Source organism: the organism of the source record quoted next, unplaced genomic scaffold (assembly GCF_019419815.1).
Source record: "Pyrus x bretschneideri cultivar Hongxiangsu unplaced genomic scaffold, Pyrus_bretschneideri_v1 Contig1, whole genome shotgun sequence".
NCBI lineage: Eukaryota > Viridiplantae > Streptophyta > Magnoliopsida > Rosales > Rosaceae > Pyrus > Pyrus x bretschneideri.
The window spans coordinates 8269720-8289168 of NW_025999390.1; the positions used below are offsets into that span (position 1 = coordinate 8269720).

At 37.2% G+C, this 19449-nt stretch overlaps 1 protein-coding gene across 1 annotated transcript; it reads right to left on the reverse strand.

The window, feature by feature from the left end:
* Window positions 1-684: 684 nt before the first annotated feature.
* On the reverse strand, window positions 685-6660 carry LOC103946785 (probable glucan 1,3-alpha-glucosidase). Its single transcript, XM_009357578.3, has 6 exons — window positions 5035-6660; window positions 3199-3472; window positions 2987-3122; window positions 2261-2471; window positions 1946-2152; window positions 685-1311 (listed from the first exon to the last, which is right to left on the reverse strand). Exons 1-6 carry the CDS (start codon window positions 6643-6645, stop codon window positions 943-945), a joined length of 2808 nt encoding a protein of 935 aa, XP_009355853.2. The 5' UTR covers window positions 6646-6660; the 3' UTR covers window positions 685-942.
* Window positions 6661-19449: the final 12789 nt, after the last annotated feature.

Sequence of the window (19449 nt, forward strand, 5' to 3'; positions counted from 1 at the left end):
CCTAAATTTTCTAATTAGTTCATCAGGATGGCAGAAGAGCATCGAAGCCCTTCATCTGAGGCCTCCGACGTCTCAGCCGTCTCGGATGCTTGTACTCCACCACCGAAACAATATAGTCCTCATGATCACCTTGTTCAACCCTCCAAACTCGGTTTCATCATCGAACTCTAACTTAGAGCCATCTCTACTCACTCAGGGAGACGGGAGACGAGAGACGAGAACCCCGGGGGGGGTGGTGGTGGTGGTGGTGATGGCAAAAAAAATCCAAACCTAGGGCTTTCACATGCAAATTTTGCAAGGGAGACTCCTCTACTTCCCAAGCATTGAGATTTGAGAGGGCATTTGTGGGGGTGTTCTGGACATTACATCTCTCGGGGTTAGGGTGGAATCCGCGATTCACAAGCTTCTTTTCCTGGTCCCCCTCATCCTCCGGTGGAATATGCTCGCAGGAACCGGAACCAGCAGTGCAAATTTGGTGGTTCTAATTTCTAATCGACAGGTGAACCATTGGTGACCTGCCCCGCCAGAGCCTCCGAAATCCGATATTGATATTGGTGCTGCTGCCTGCTGGAATCAATTGGTCTCTTACGCTTTGAATTAGTTTTTCGCTTGTTGTTCTATTTTATTTGTGCAGTATAGTGTTGTATCAAGTTCGATTACTCGACACTCATCTGAAGACCGATGAGATGAAATTCATATCAATTCCAATTCCACTCTCGCCATTTAGGTCGAGTTATTAAGGTGTCCAATCACCACTTACGGAGGAACCACAACAAAAACTCACCTAAACGGAAGCGTACATCTGACGGATATAGTGTTTTCCTGCAGTATTACTAATCTAAGAAATATCCCTCCTTAACCCCAAAAAAAGGAAGAAAAAAACGTCCTACCAGACAGGTTTATCACTTCACCGCATGGGAATGCAAGGAAAATTTTAAATTTCTAAAACAGTTTTATCACCCAATCATCGGCGATGCGGACATTCGGCTTGCGGATGGTTGTTGCAGTTGGGCCTTTCTTTGAATGAAGGAGAAGCGGGCCCAGTTCAATTTCGGCCTTCTGGTTTGCGGGTTCAATTAGGGCACTTTTCTGCCCAGTGGAGAGTCCTTGCAGAATAATCCTCTCAATAACACATTCAGAAGAAAACTGGTTTTGGCCAGGGGCAGCGGGTGCCATATTAACAGATGTGAGCTTCCCATCTGAGAATACAAAACGACGATGGATGTAGGCCCCTTCCTGAAATCCAAAGCTTCTACCATCGTCGACATAAAGTTCACCTTCAGCTGCTTGTGAACTATTAAGTGCTATCACCTGCACCGTGTACAAAAAAATTACAACCATCCACTCTACTGCATTCGCTTTTCATGCTACAAAGAAAAGTTCACTTAAAAAGGTAATACAAAACCAAAAAGTACTACAGAAAGAGACTACAACAGTGTTCAACTTCACAGTTAAATGGTATGCAAGTGTTGATCTAAAGTGTGCGTATTTCAATCTACAATCGTATTTCAATTAAAACATGTAAACAAATTGGCACAGGCTGGAAATGTGTGCAAAAATGTGCATTTCTATTGACCATGACTAGGACCCATACATGAAATAACCCCCAATCTTAAAAGCCACACCCTCTAGATTTTCTTGCTAAATTGTTCATCACAGACGTATGGGTAGGAACTATTTCATCAACATGATGAAGTTCAACTATGTTCTCAACATGATGAAGTTTGCAGAAACACTAAAAAGTGAGGATCTTCTTTGATGTTTACCTAAGAGACCGGGATTCAAGCAAGGATAGGAAATAGACAACCATTGAGCCCTCAAATGGATTTACATCTTTCATTACTGGATATTTTTATATCAAAGATGCAGAAATCCTTGTTCTAACTTCATACAAAAGCTTATCTATTCTAATCAAATATCCTTAACTTTAAAGTCAAAAACATACCAGAGTGTATGGATCATTCACCATCTGTGTGGAACTTCGACGAAACCGGTCTTTCCTTGGTATGATGGTTCCAGCCCTTTGGAAAGCAGGAATACTTTCTTCATTAACGTCCAACTTATAGGTTTTACCACCCTTGTATGCGACTCCAGTTTTTGTGTCATACCATAATTCCTTCCCAGGCAAATACACTGAAGCATGTCTTGCATGCTAGTACAACAGAGTAAAATAATGCCAACAGTATCAAAAGTGGAGAACGCAAAAACAGATAGACGGGAAGAAAGCTAAATGAATGAGTAATATCAGCCTCTATACTACCTCTGTATAAATCCCTTGCACCAGAAGACTGCTTCCAATCATGAAAGCCTCATCATTGCTGAAAGTAGCTTCTTCAGAAGGGAACTCCATCCATAATGGACGAATAACTGGAACACCAGTTGTGTTTGCCTCTCTAAATAATGTGTAGAAATATGGAAGCAACATGTAACGAGTGTGTATGGCCTCCCTAATACGTTCAGTATTTTTTTCCCTGTAATCAAGGTAAAGACCATCGGGTGATTAAGTGATGACATGGTAATATCCTATACCGGCAATGTTCCTATCAAATTTTCAATCAGATAGAAACACGTTCAGTTTTTCATTGAGCAGGTTATGATTCCTGTGACATTTCAAGCAATAATAATATTATATTTCTAGAAATTAAAATGTTCACAAGGAACATGACCAAGCAAGCAATCTGATAATATAAAATGATGACAATCATGTCTACTCCAAAGTCCAAACTTTACGCTATGTTGTTTAATATCCCTCATGCAGCATCAACAGGTCATATTGCATAAGTATCATGGCACTGTTCATTTAAAGGCACTTAACCATCATAGAATTCTTGCCCACCAAAAGTACTACAAATATTCCATTTCATTTCTTTCAAAGAGAAATTAAATCACTATAAGTTGGCCTATGTCTGAATTAGATAGTACGATATTCACTTGATAGAGAACATTCAAAAATGGCAAAAATCATCTTATAGAGGGGAACTCCTACCCAAATAACCATGGTTCTCGCCTTTTGGTGTCATGATGGGCATGGGCTCTGAAAAATGGATAGTATGCTCCTAACTGATACCAACGAACTAACAACTCAGGTTCTGGATTGCCAAAGAAACCACCAACATCAGCACCTGTAACAACATTACAGCCATGAGCACCAGTTGAAAAAGAAACTGTGTGTTAATATGAAAATATTGCTTTTGATACCTGAGAATGAGATCCCTGTAAGACCAAGCGTCAAAACCATTGGAACTGAAACCCTAAGGTGATCCCAATCAGCTGAATTATCTCCTGTCCATATTGCTCCATGCCTTTGACTTCCAGCAAATACTGCTCTCGATAAAACAAAAGGTCTATCCCTTCCATCACCTCGCTTCACAAGCCCATCTGCTGTAGCCATGTGAAAGTAGTACCCATAGGCATTATGTAACTCTCGATGTTCTACACCTTCGACATGTAAAGCATCTCTAGGCATTGTAACCTGGTCATGGTCAACAATCATGAGATGGTTAGATGGTATACTAGAAATTAAAATTAATGAAAAACAGGGGCTAACCAAACAAGTCATAAACACTCAGTAATCACAATTTCCTATGGTCCTCTAATGCAGCATCAGCAAAAAATGAAAAATTGAGAGTGTTTCTCTAATCCTTTCAGGTTGATTTCATTCTTAGTCAGTCACATATTGTATCACTAATAGTTCATAAACGAGCTAAAGCCCATCCTTTTATTGACAATGAACCAAGACATAAAATAAGCAATACAGGACTATAAACTCCAAAATCCACAGTAAGTGATTCCCAGGGAGTTTAAGAACTTAAGTTGTACTGGCGTCTGACTCGGAAAAATTATTCAGCTGATTTCAAGCTTTAAAGACTGCATTTAGGCTAGTCTAACAAGGAGTTTAGTACGCTTGTTTGTTTTCAACCAATAGACCAAAGTTAATTCGACGAGTTAGACATACAGTTATCAGTTCCAAACCAGTCAAAGAAGCCACAAGTTAATCCTAAATCCATTGCAAATTTAGAAATCATAACTAATATAGAAGACAGTATTGGTAAGAAATCTTGAGTGTAATTCACCTAAATTAAGCATACATTTGAATAGAAGGTTTACAAGTAAAGAAAAGAAATCAAAGTTAAATTCATTTGTATGTTCCGGATTTTCAGTTTGTGCTACGACCAACTTAAAAATTCCATCTTCTCAGCACCTCAAATTTGACCAACTTCCCCCTATTATTCTCAAGCAGCAGTATTATTAAAGTATTTGCCTGCTCAAACTAGGCTAGTACAGGGATATGGTTGACTCATAACTATAGAACTTGATGCCTGTAAACCAAAATGCCCACCTCATCCTTGCTCGAATAATTTGAATACTAAAAAGTTTTCTATTCTAATATTATATTTCAATAAACCAGTCTATAAGGAAACATTGTACATTCGATGGGAAATATTAACCACAAAGAAATTCCACAAAAGATATCAATGCTGCAACAAACATAATATGTAAGAACTAGAGACCAAGAATGCAGTGAGAGATTCCAAGCGAATACAAAAGACACAAAATGTCGCTATGGCAATAAACCTGATTCCTTACACAATTCCACTTCCTTAATGTAATCATATATTTGTTCATGATGCTACTGCAACAATTTTTTTTTTTTTTTTTTTTTTTATTGTGACTGAACTTAATAAAGGTGCCTTATCATTCTGATCTTCCACATTTTCCTACTCATAGGTTAGAGATGATACATGTTTGTACAAACAAATGATGATTATCTGTACATAAAATCAACCTACTATACTTGGACAAAACTGAACTAATTCACTCATGAAAAAAATACGTAATAAGTAATTGGATGTGTCTTAACCACCTTTCCTCACTGAAATAATAATAAAATCGTAAATACAAAAGAAAAGTTCTTGGCTCAAATTTCTCCTTGAATAACAATAAAGAATATTAAATAATAAGGCATAAATATATAATTAAAAAGAAATCAAATCTCAATAAAAAGCATGGTACAGTGGCAATTAAGTAACTTACCTCGGGACCATTGAAGACAGAAGGCTCATTCATGTCATTCCAGATGTACAGTGAAGGAGTTGAGCCAACATAATTCTCAAAAGAGAGCTTTTCAGCCCACCAGGACCTGATCTCTGGCCTCAACATATCCAAATACGATGATGAACCAGACCAGCACCACCCATCATAATCCTTTCCAGTGGCATCCCTAACATAATACTGCTTTTCGGTGGCCTCTTTGTGCAAAAAGTAGGAATCATCCCGCTTAATATGAGGATCCACAATAGTAACCATGTGCCTACCCTTAGCAGCCAACTTCCTCTGCATCTCCTCTGGATGCGGAAAAAGCATTCTGTCCCATGTAAAATATCTCTTCCCATCTGTGTGCTCAATATCAAGCCACAAAACATCATACGGAATATCGTGTTCATCAAACTTAGAATCAACTTGCTCAACATCCTCCTCATCACGATAATTCCACCTACATTGGTGATAGGCCACAGCAAACAACTGTGGCATTGCAGGTGTTCCAGTTACACTCGTGTACTGGCGGACTACATCCTTAGGTCCAGGTCCTACGAAAAAGAAGGCATCGACGATACCCGCCTCACTCATCCAATGTGTATCGATCCTAGATTGTGACGTAGGGAGAGAAATGCCAGACTCTGCATCCCAGCCGGTTCCAAGAACATCAATCTGCATCTCAGCAGCATTCAACCAAAAGAAACCAGAAGTCCCGCGTGACTTGCCGTGGGAAATCATCAAGGGTATGGAACCATAAAGTCCAAATGGGGAATCATGAATGTACTCAAACACATCTAAGTTAAACAATCTATAGGGTTCAGATTCCTCAACCCCAGGACCTCTAGTGGGCTTCAGAGCTAAGCTTGTAGCACGCTCAGGAATCCCATACACATGGTCAGCATCGTAAAAGGACACATCGAAACTAATCGATTGCGGGCCGAAAGGCCTCGTATCTGTATGCCCTTTGAACCTCTCCTCCCAATCCTCACCATCCTTTTTCACCCTCAATTGCTCAAAATCAAATAAACCATGAGAATTCATAGAAACTACGCGATTACCTCCCCTTTTGCGCACGTACACCTCGAAGGGATCGTGCCGGAGCACCGCCTCGTAGCCATCCAACAAGTAGACGATCGATGAAGGACTTGCATCGCCGCCGATGGTCTCCGTTGAAAGCCTCTGCAACCACAGCTTCTTGCTCAAAAACTCCGGCATAACCACATCGGGAACCTCGAAACGCTTCTTGGGTGGATCGAGTTTGGGGTCCTCGTCGATCCTGAGCCGCAAGATCCCATCTTGGTAAACAGAAAGAGTGAGAATCAATTGCTTGATTTGGATTTGGTCTTGATCTTCCAGGGTTTTGTCGGAGGGGACAAGCCTGGCTGTGAGGTCACCGTCGGAGATAGATACGTCATGGGCGGCGAAGGAGGAGCTGGGTTTGCGGCCACGGGCTCGTTTGCAGAATGGGGTTTGGTTACAGTTCCTGAACTCATCTTTCTTCCAGGAGACGACGGAGCAGAGCTGACAACTGACAAGGAGCAGGAGGAAAACGAAGACCGTCGGATTTCGATTGGGGATTCTGATCTGCCTTTCCATTTCCATCTTCATGGATTCTCGCTGTTCATACCTCTCTCAGTCGGACTAGTAGCAAGGGAAATGAGCAAGAAGGACTTTTTCTCCTCTGATCTTCTCAGTTCTCAGTCAGTCTCTCACTGATGGTGTTTCGGGTATTGACCCGGGTGACCCAAGAACCAACTAATTGGGCCTCCATATACTTATGTTTCTTACTCTTTCAGCCCAATAACTTTTTTCACACAAATAACATTTTAGAAAGATAAATTTTGGACAAGAAGGTAATTCTCCCATTCGATTCTTTCTACGTTTGGTCAGTGTTCAGTGAACTCGCTTTCCAAAAGTGAGCACATATCTATCTCGTGTCCAACACATTATGACTCGTTATAAGTGTTTTTAAAATAATAAAAAAATGTTTCTAGAACAAATATTTGTTTGTTTGTCTTTTTAATATTCTTATTTTAGTTTTGTTATAGAATAGTGTTTTATATATTAAGTGTGATTGTATAAAGTAGACCGAAAGAATGCAAGGGATGCAAGTAATCTCTACCCTAAATTAGTATAAATAAAGGCATAAGACAAAAGAAAAAAACATATATAAAAAACACTGAACCCTTCTTCCTCTCAGTTGTTCCTTTTTTCACTCTCTATAATTATTTTACTACAAATTTCCAATTTAATCTATTGTTTGTTTAATTAAGTCTACAAACTGCAATAAATAATCGGTTAAATAGGTATTTAAGCAATCCTTGTGAAATCGACATCATATTTACATTTATCATAATTAATTTGTGTGCTTACACAATTTCTTTTAAATTAATTAATTATTTAGGGGTGCAAAATATATATGTAGACAGATATTACTAGTGTGAGGTGCGGTGCGTACACGGTGCAGAGTCCTTCTCTTATACTTGACTTGAAACCTCTTCAAGCAAACCCTAGACTTTTGAGACTTGACGAACGACTATAACAAATAATTGAACAAAAGGTTAATCAATCCTCAAAACTGATCATGTTTTGATTGGTGAGAGCCGTGGGACTCAAACTGATCAGTGGTTTAAGTTCAAATGGAGATCAATACCACCATACCCATCCACGACATAAGTACGACGGATCGACAACAGACAAAAATCCCATTTCTATACGAATCGTATACACTCATGCACATCATTTTCACATAACTACATGTATTTCAAGCATTTATTCAGAACAAACACAATAAGCCCTTAATTCCCAGCACTTTATGCGTTAAAGGTGGGTCTTGATTTTGGCATTGATGCGGTTTGGCTTCCCCTTACTGTTAGAACCCGACTCGCAGAATGTTATCCTCCTAATTAATCAGGATGATACATGCCTAGCGCCGAAAGGAAACTATGTTGACAAGGTTAGACAGCTAACTCTGGATTGTCATTTGGTTCTGCACGCAATCTCCAGGAATGCATATGGGGCTGAAAGAGGAATTGGCCATTTCTGGATTCAGTGGAATTGCTGGAATCGGCAACCTCAATTTCACCTTGCTTGCTTTTACAACATAAACAGAGCAAGGGAAGGAGCGAGAAACTCCTACTTTTACAGTTTGCACACCCTACATATTCACAACAAAATTCTAAAAATATTACTCTATGAAAAAAGCTAGCGGGATTAATTTACTGCCATTAACTAATGACGTTGATTTGTCATCTTATATATGAGTATTATTGATTACACATGGCTGTCAGTGACTTTGTGGCATCAAATTTCCAAATCCGTTACCTGTATACAAATATTTGTTTGTTTGAAAATGCTTTTAAAATAAAAGATAGTGTTTTTAGAACAAATATTTGTTTATTTGTCTTTTTAATATTCTTATTTTAGTTTTGTTATAAAATATTTTATATATTAAGTGTGTGTGATTGTATAAAGTAGAAGAATGAATGTAATAAGATTATTCTTGTATGATTGTATCACCTGAGCTAGCAATCCACATATAAACCAACATATCCCCTGATCATAGGCCAACAAAGAAACGCCACAAACCAACCTTAATCCAAAGGTTAGTCTTGTGCAGTTTATATATTCAGTATGAGTCAGCGAGTGGAACTCAATTTGCTTAGAGAATTGGTGTAAATGATTTGTATGAAATGCATATTGGGTTTCTGATTTTAGTTTCTTTAAATATTATAAATGTACAATGGGTTGACCCAACCAAAACATAAAATGAGCACGAAGATACTAGCAAAATGAGACAAATCAATGGGTTAGAGAATTTGTGTAAATAGTTAATATGAAATGCACATTGGGTTTCTAATTTTTTTTCTTTGAATATATACTTCTACATTCTAGATGTACAACGAATTGGCCCGACACAAACATAAAACAAGTACAATCTATTAAAAATACTACTCTAATTTGGAATTTCTTTCAAATGGAAACACACATAAAACTTAATAATGGGAGGTCAAAAGCTGCATCAATTTCTTACATAACATTTTGTTTACTTTTAACGTATCATAAAACTTAAAGTTTGGTTTATCTTTCAGCGATACGAGAGGCCTTATTACAGTGATTGGCCTTTTAGTGTTTCAGTTGGGCAAGCAGCAAATAGCAACCAAAGCGTAGCAGTTGACCTCAATAACCATCCACATCAATTTTTTGTCTTTAAAGATCGAAATGGGCTCATCTGATCCAAGTCATAATGTGTCTTAATATCATAAATTAGGATGGTCATCTAGTTCAAATTGAGTGTGGAATAAGTAAAACTTCAGCCATCAATTACAGGCTTGTCCAGAATTTGTCTACTTACATAAAATTCCATAACCTTTTTTTTTTCTTTTCAGAAAACGATGTAAACCAACATATCCACTGATCATACGCCAATAAAGACACGATATAAATCAACCTTAATCCAAAGGTTAATCTTGTGTGGTTTATATATTCAGTATGAGTAGGTGAGTAGAACTAAATTTGCTTAGAGAATTGGTGTCAATGATTTGTATGAAATGCATATTGGATTTTTTATTTTAGTTTATTTAAATACTATTAATTTACAATGGGTTGACCCGACTCAAACATAAAATGAGCACGAATGTACTAACAAAATGAGACAAATCAATGGGTTCGAGATTGGGGTAAATAGTTAATATGAAATGCAAATTGGGCTCCTAATTTTTGTTTCTTTAAATATATACTGCTAGATATACAACAGGTTAGCCCGACACGAACATAAAACGAGCACGATCTATTAAAAATACTACTCTTATTTGGGATTTCTTTCAAATAGAAACACAGATAAAACTTATTAGCTTTTGCCTTTCTCAGGTTGTGCTATCGTTGATTAAGAATTTGAGTTTTTGGTGACTACAAATTTCTTGTTCGTTTAATTTATACTAACAATACATAAATGAACACTTTGCTTTGAGCTTAGTAAATAGGTCAGACCAACTTTTTGACCACATTATGTGGAAGATGATGTATGTATTAACGCATAAGTAACATAGGTCATGATAACTACTCCTTGTCTGTTACATAATGTGGTATGGATATGTGGTGGTTTGTCTTGGGCCTTGTTTGGTATAGAGGATTGGATTACTCTCAAACTCTTATGACAACTTGAAGGTGGAAGTGAATGTTTCTTCATTTGCCACTTTTGATGTTCCCGCATCTTACGTAAGTTTCTCCACCTATAAAAATTCAATTCTTGGAGTTGGATTATGACTTCTAGAATTTACAATATTGTTCCAACTAAGGTTTATTTTTATTCTATTTTTTATTTTTTTTATCGATATAGCCCATTGTGCGGAAGAATGAAAGGAGTTGTACTATTCTTGGATTTTTTATCCAACTACTCATCAGGGACAACTCCATTATCATCAAGATGGCATTCAGAGCTAACATGAAGTTCACTGTGTTTTTATGCCATAAAAACATAGTGGCTTGTAGCCACACTCTACAGCAAATGAAGACCTCCCATTCCAAAGGGTTGGCTTTTAGCCTACATCATCTGTTTGGGCATTCTTAAGTAAGTACCCTATATCAAATTAAATTTGAAGAATAAAGAGGTTACATCTGAATAATTAATTATTTTTCATTAAACATGCCATTTTTGCGACAGCTTGTAGTTTTTGGGGGATTGCGTGAAACTACCAGCTATGTGCAACAATTCATTATATTTTTTAATAAAGCATTTAAACTTGTTTTTTTTTTTCTCATTTTTTTCGTATGATAAGTCAAAAAAAGTCAATATCCGTGAAAGGCCTAGCCAAGCAAAATTGCTTAGTGTGTTGATGGTGATCGCTGACGGCATAGTTGTCAGCCAGATTGATGGCCCCATTACCACCATTGTGCACTCCTGTACTAGCCATGCCGACTCGTTGAAGTACACCAAAAATTGGGTGAAAAGTCTAGTGCTAGTCGGAGCTACAGTGGTCCTATCGGTGTGCTACAACTTACAAATGGCAACCGCGTTGACTTTTTGTTTTCTTTTGGGTTGATTCAAACACTCATAAACACATGGTGCACATTCGAATGAAAACACAAACACATCTGCTAATTAGATTTCAAAATAACTTCTTGTCTTTATGTTTATTTTACATCTTGCTTTTCTTTTTGTGTGATTTTAGCAACGGACCACTAATGAGTACCCTGACTTTCCGTTGATTTGGATAATGCGTATGTTGTCCCCATTGAAACGCTAATGGACACCATAGTGGCCGTCGCGCTTACCGAGAGTACAACGTATGCATGGATACTGGGGTTGAACATGAAGTTGGCATGCTACCTGTATTCGGTGAGTTTTGGGGTAGTTTGAACTTTGAAGTGATCTTTTAATTGCGTAACATAGACACAATTATGATTTTTGCATTGTTCTTGTAGGGTCTGGAAGTTTCTGCATTGACAGCATGGCTACAGAGCCTAGTGATCAAGATGAGAGGTGCCTTCTTTCTGTCATTTTTTAGCCCCCTAGCCACGGTTATTTTAATGGTACAAGGGGCTATAGTACTGAATGAGGATATTGACACTGGGAGGTAAGAAACTGTACCATTTCTTACATATAATAATGTTAAAGTTTTGTTAACTCTTAATCTTGTATAAAAACTTAAAAGTTTGTTTTATGTTTCAACATTGTGGCAGGCTGCGTTATTATGATTGGCCTGCTTGTCTTTCAATGGGCCAAGTGGCGGCAGACGCGTAGTGAGTTGCCTCAATGACCATTCACCTCTCAACCAGCATAGCTCCAAAATCTCAAACTTTTTTCTTGTACTCGACTTTGAACTTGTTGTACCGAGGGAACATGTCTAGTGTTTGAATCATAGTGTCCATCTTTGTACATAGAGCGTTGGAAGGGTTTTTTGAAGATTTAAAAAACTTATACACACTTCCTAGGTCGGCCAATCTATGATCACTCAACTGCTATCATAAAATCGTTGCTACAAGTATCACCTTGCAGTTAATTGTATCTACCCTTAAAACTTTGTTCATGGCATAAAAAGTATTTTAATCTTGTACTATCGACTTCATACTCGAACTCACTTGAAGGCTACCCTGGCCTAGTCTCTTGTTGCAAAGAGACTTGTAAAAGATTAAACAGTGCATGGAAATAAAATAGTGAACACACACATGTTTTTGGTTTAATTTGGATGATTTCCATTGATCTCAGTATATGGCACTATTTATACAAGTTTACAGAGGCTATACAAGCTTTGACAATTTGCACAAGGAATCAATATTTACATAAAATCAGGGAGCTTAATAACGTAAATGAATGTGATCACGAAATCATCTTTCTGACAGGTTGGCTCGACCCAAACATAAAATGTACAACAAGTTGGCCCAACCCAATATAAAAGGTACAACAGGTTGGCCCGACTCAAACATAAAATGCATATTGGGTTTCTGATTTGCACAAATGTGCTAACAAAATGAGACAAATCAATGAGTTAGAGATTGGTGTAAAAAGTTAATATGAAATGCAAATTGGGTTCCTAACTTTTGTTTCTTTAAATATATACTTCTAGATATAAAACAGGTTAGCCCGACACAGACACAAAACAAGCACAATCTATTAAAAATACTACTCTAATTTGGGATTTCTTTCAAACAGAAACACACATAAAACTTATTAGCTTTTGCCTTTCTCAAGTGGTGCTGCCGTTGATTAAGAATTTAAGTTTTTGGTGACAACAAATGTCTTGTTCATTTCATTTAAACTAACAATACATAAATGAACACTTTGCTTTGAGTTTAGTAAATAGGCCCCACCAACTTTTTCACCACATTATGTGGAAGATGATGTATGTATTAACGCATAAGTAACATATTTCATGATAACTACTCTATGCCTGTTACATAATTTGGTATGGATATGTGGTGGTTTGTCTTAGGGCTCGTTTGGTACAGAGGATTCAATTACTCTCAAACTTTTACGGCAAGTTGAAGATGGAAGTGAATGTTTCTTCATTTGCCACTTTAGATGTTCCCGCATCTTACATAAGTTTCTCTGCCTATAAAAATTAAATTCTTGGAGTTGGATTATGACTTCTAGAATTTACAATAATGTTCTAACTAAATTTTTTTTTTTTTTTGTCGGTATAGTCTATTGTGCGAAAGAATGAAAGTAGTTGTACCGTTTATTCTTGGCTTTTTTTTTATCCAACTGCTCATCGGGGGCAACTCCATTATCATCAAGATGGCATTCAGAGCTGACATGAAGTTCACTGTGTTTTTATGATATAAAAACACAGTGGCTTTCTGTGCTTTGCTTGTAGCCGCACTCTACAGCAAACAAAGACCTCATATTCCAAAGGGTTGGCTTTTAGCCTACATCATCTGTTTGGGCATTCTTGAGTAAGTACCCTATATCAAATTAAATTTGAAGAATAAAGAGGTTACATCTGAATAATTAATTATTTTTCATTGAACATGTCATTTTTGGGAAAGCTTGCTAATTTTGCGAGACTGCGGTTCGCGTGAGCCAGTTTATTTAGTTGCATCATTGCAGCTGGCCCGGCCTTAACCTTTTTTCTCTCGTGGTGGTTCAAGTATGTCCAAACTACCAGCTATGTGCAATTTACAACTCATTATATATTTTTAATAAAGCATTTAAACTTTTTTTTTTTTTTTTTTGTGACAAGTCAGAAAAAGTCAATATTCGTGAGAAGCCTAGCCAAGCAAAACTGCTTAGTGTGTTGATGGTGATCACTGGTGGCATAGTTGTCAGCCAGATTTACAGCCCAATTATCACCATTGCGCACTCCTCTACTAACCATGGTGACTTGTTGAAGTACACCAAAAAATGGGTGAGAGGTCCAATGCTAGTCAAAGCTGCAGTGGTCCTATCAGTGTGCTACAACTTACAAATGGTAACCGCATGGGCTTTTTGTTTCTTTTGGGTTGATTCAAACACACACAAACACATGGTGCGCATTCGAATGAAAACACAAGCACATCTGCTAATTAGATTTCAAAATAACTTTTTGTCTTTATGTTTATTTTACATCTTGCTTTTCTTTTTGTGTGATTTTAGCAACGGACCACTAATAAGTACCTTGACTTTCCATTGATTTGGATGAATGCGTATGCTATCTCCATTTGAGCATTGATGGACACCATAATGGCTGTCGCGCTTACTGAGAGTGTTGGAAATGTGCCCTAAAACCAATCATATGATGATACTTTATGAACATTTCACATGTTAAACTAATCTAGTTTAATATTAAGGGCAAACATTATTGTTTGAGCCGTCTCATATAAATGTTATATGCTTAAACGATAAGTCCAAGGAATATGTGATTGGAAGAATGTGATCTAAAGAAGTTAGATTCATGAGACCATTCTTTCGTTGACACATCCTAAACGTTCCTGATCATAGGATTGTCAATTGGGCATTGACAGTCCGTTAAGATCAGTACGTGCTATGTCTTCTCTCAGGGAGAGTGACTAGTCTCGAGTCATTGGTGTGTGTGACATCAAGACAAGTACGTAGGTGCTCAATAGAGAATGAGTTCACTGAACACGATCAACGAAGAGTTCTCATATTCATGTCACATGAGAACTCATGGTTGGGATAATGCAAATTAGTCTTTTGACCTGAGGCATCACAGTTGTCTTGTGGTTAGGTCCTTAATCTTTGATTATGTCAAAGTCACTCCATCATGAGGGTGTCCATGGCATCGTTGGGGTTAAGCCACTTAGCCATGGAGGCAAGTGAATGCGTAACAAGGGATCTCTAACCTTCAAACTGTTTGAGGGAGAATACTCTATGATATGATTTTGAATCTTTGGCCAAAGTATGAATGAGATTTAGGAATGTGTTCCAAATCACGTTCAAGGTAATCATATAAGCACAAGACTCACATTGGATAGTAGACATGAATAAACTATCAATCCAAACAATGTGGTCGAGAGTATTGTATTAGAGAAAGACCGTATTGCATTTGTAATCCTAAAACTGAATAGGTTCTCCACCTCTTCTGATTAGCTTGGGTAACCATGACATGCTGCTAGGCGTCAACCATGGTTTGTGGAAGCCCTAAAAGTGTATTATCACTAACGGGAGAATTGAAAGTAAGTTTCAATTCACAATCGATTAGAAAGAGTTTTAATCGCCCACTGCCTCGCTAAAAGGAACCTAATGGATCGTTCACCGAGTAAGGTAGAGTTTGAAGAAACAACGGAGATGAGTAAGAATAATTAAATGGTTTAATTATTTATCTAAGGCTAGGATTAATTAATATGTTAATTAATCAAACGAATAAGTTCGTTAAAGACCTCGGGTTAGTTTTGGGCCGCAAGGCCCAATGGGATTTGAATGTCAAGCCCATTAACTCAAGTTGTATGACAACTTGAATAAACAAAGGGCTTGAAAGCCCAATAAACCCTATAGGCTTGCCATGTTAGAAGAATAGGGCTTTTGGTCCATTAGGTCACTTATTTGAAGGGACTATATAAAGGACTTTATAGCATAAAATTTACATATGGTAATTTTTGGGGAAAGGATGAGAACACAAGCTCTCATTTCTCTCTAAAATTTAGGCCACCTTGGAGGGATCATCTAGCAATCAAACTCCTCCAAGGTCACTCATTTCTTCTTCATTATGCCTTGGTGATGAATCATTAGAGGTTCTCAATTTTGGGAACTTGGAGAAACCTTTTCATCCATCCAAATCCATGGATCTAAGATGCAAGGAATGAAGGCCCTCTCTTTGGGTGATTAGCCTTTGCTTATACAAAGAGGAATCTACAAAGGTATTGATTTCTCAACTCACTTTGTTTTGAGTTGAGTCTTGGTTCACCTATCTACTAGGCTTTGAATTTCATGGGTAAATGTTTTGTTTTAAGTGCATACAAGCATGATTCCGCCTTTAATTGTTAATTGCATGCTATTGATGTTGCTTAAATGAACATGTTTTTCACAAATCTTCCTTCAGAGAGTACAACAGATGCATGGGTACTGGGGTTAAACGTGATGTTGGCATGCTACCTGTATTCGGTGAGTTTTGGGGTAGTTTGAACTTTGAAGTGATCTTTTAATTGCGTAACATAGACATAATTTTGATTTTTGCATTGTTCTTGTAGGGTCCAGTAGTCTCTGCATCGATGGCATGGCTACAGAGCCTAGTGATTAAGATGAGAGGTGTCATTTTTCTGTCATTTTTTAGCCCCCTAGCCATGGTTATTTTCATGGTACTAGGGGCTACAGTACTGAAGGAGAATGTTGACACTGGGAAGTAAGAAACTGCATCATTGCTTACATATAATAATGTTAAAGTTTTGTTAACTCTTAATCTTGTATAAAAACTTAAAGTTTATTTTATGTTTCAGCATTGTGGGAGGTTGCGTTATTGTGATTGGCCTCTTTGTCTTTCAATAGGACAAGTGGCAGCAGACGCGCATCGAGTTGCCTCAATGATCGTTCACTTCCTAACCAGCATAGCTCCAAAATCTCAAACTTCTTTCTTGTACTCAACGTTGAACTTGTTGTACCAAGGGAACATGTATATCGTTTGAATCATAGCGTCCATCTTTGTACATTAAGGCATTGGTAAGGTTTTCTAAAGATTTAAAAACTTATACACACTTCCTAGGACAGACATTGTATGATCACTTAACTACTATCAAAAAATCATTGCTACAAGTATCACCTTGCAATTGATTGTATCTACCCTTAACTTTGCTCATGGCAAAAAAAAGTATTTTATTCTTGTACTATCGACTTCATACCTGAACTTGTATACTTGAAGGCCACTCTGGCCTAGCCTCTTGTTGCAGAGAGACTTGTAAAAGATTAAACAGTGCAGGGAAATAAAATAGAGAACACACACACGTTTTTGGTTGATTTTGGATGATTTCAATTGATCTTAGTATATGACAATACTTTTTTAGGTTTGCAAAGGCTATACAAGCTTTGACAATTTGCACAAGGAATCAATATTTACATAAAATCAAGGAGCTTAATAACATAAACGAATGTGATCACAAAATCTTCTTTCCAACAGGTTGGCCTGACCCAAACATAAAATGTACAATGGGTTGGCTCGACCCAAACATAAAATGCATGTTGGGTTTCTAATTTTAGTTTACTTAAATATTATTAATGTACAATGGGTTGGCCTGACCCAAACATAAAATGAGCACAAATGTGCTAACAAAATGAGACAAATCAATGGGTTAGAGATTGGTGTAAAAAGTTAATATGAAATGCAAATTGGGTTCCTAATTTTTGTTTCTTTAAATATATACTTCTAGATATACAACAGGTTAGCCCGACACAAACACAAAACAAGCACAATCTATTAAAATTACTACTCTAATTTAGGATTTCTTTCAAATACAAACACACATAAAACTTATTAGCTTATGCCTTTCTCAGGTGGTGCTGCCGTTGATTAAGATTTTGAGTTTTTGGTGACAACAAATTTCTTGTTCATTTCATTTAAACTAACAATACATAAATGAACACTTTGCTTTGAGTTTAGTAAATAGGCCAGACCAACGTTTTCACCACATTATGTGGAAGATGATGTATGTATTAACGCATAAGTAACATATGTCATGATAACTACTCCCTGCCTGTTACATAATGTGGTCTGGATATGTGTTAGTTTGTCTTGGGGCTCGTTTGGTACAGAGGATTGAATTACTCTCAAACTTTTACGGCAAGTTGAAGATGGAAGTGAATGTTTCTTCATTTGCCACTTTGGATGTTCCTGCATCTTACGTAAGTTTCTATGCCTATAAAAATTCAATTCTTGGAGTTGGATTATGACTTCTAGAATTTACAATACAGTTCTAACTAAATTTTTTTTTTTTTTTTTTGTAGGTATAGTCCATTGTGCGGAAGAATGAAAGGAGATGTACCTTTTATTCTTGGCTTTTTGATCCAACTACTCATCGGGGGCAACTCCATTATCATCAAGATGGCATTCAAAGCTGACACGAAGTTCACCGTGTTTTTATAGCATAAAAAACACAGTGGCTTTCTGCACCTTGCTTGTAGCTGCACTCTATAGCAAACGAAGACCTCCCATTCCAAAGGGTTGGCTTTTAGCCTACATCACCTGTTTGGGCATTCTTGAGTAAGTACCCTATATCAAATTAAATTTGAAGAATAAAGAGGTTACATCTGAATAATTAATTATTTTTCATTGTAGGCCATTTTTGGGACAGCTAGCTGTTTTTGCAGTTTCACGGTTCACGCCGGCCAATTTCTCTAGTTGCATCATTGCAGCCGGCCTGGCCTTGACCTTCTTATACAAACTTTGACAATTTGCACAAGGAATTAATATTTACATAAAATCAAGGAGCTTAATTAACATAAATGAATGTGATCACAAAATCTTCTTTCCGATAGGTTGGCCCAACCCAAACATAAAATGTACAATGGGTTGGCCCGACCCAAACATAAAATGCATATTAGGTTTCCGATTTTAGTATATTTAAATATTATTAATGTACAATGAGTTGGCCAGACGCAAACGTAAAATGAGCACCAATGTACTAACAAAATGAGACAAATCAATGGGTTAGAGATTGGTGTAAATAGTTAATATGAAATGCAAATTGGGTTCCTAATTTTTGTTTCTTTAAATATATACTTCTAGATGTACAACAAGTTAGCCTGACACAAACATAAAACGAGCACAATCTATTAAATATACTACTCTAATTTGGGATTTCTTTCACATAGAAACACACATAAAACTTATTAGCTTTTGCCTTTCTCAGGTGGTGCTGCCGTTGATTAAGAATTTGAGTTTTTGGTGACTACATAGTTCTTGTTCATTTCATTTATACTAACAATACATAAATGAACACTTCGCTTTGAGTTCAGTAAATAGGCCAGACCAACTTTTTCACTAGATTATGTGGAAGATGACATATGTATTAACGCATAAGTAACACATGTCATGGTAACTACTCCCTGCATGTTACATAATGTGGTCTGGATATGTGGTGGTTTGTCTTAGAGCTCGTTTGGTACAGTGGATTGGATTACTCTCAAACTTTTATGGCAAGTTGAAGGGGGAAGTGAATGTTTGTTCATTTGCCACTTTGGATGTTCCCACATCTTACATAAGTTTCTCTGCTTATAAAAATTCAATTCTTGGAGTTGGATTATGACTTCTAGAATTTACAATACTATTCTAACTAAGGTTTTTTTTTTTGTTGGTATAGTCTATTGTGTGGAAGAATGAAATGAGTTATACCGTTTATTCTTGGCTTTTTGATCCAACTGCTCATCAGGGGTAACTCCATTATCATTAAGATGACATTCAGAGCTGACATGAAGCTCACTGTGTTTTTATACTATAAAAACACAGTGGCTTTCTACGCTTTGCTTGTAGCCGCACTTTACAACAAACA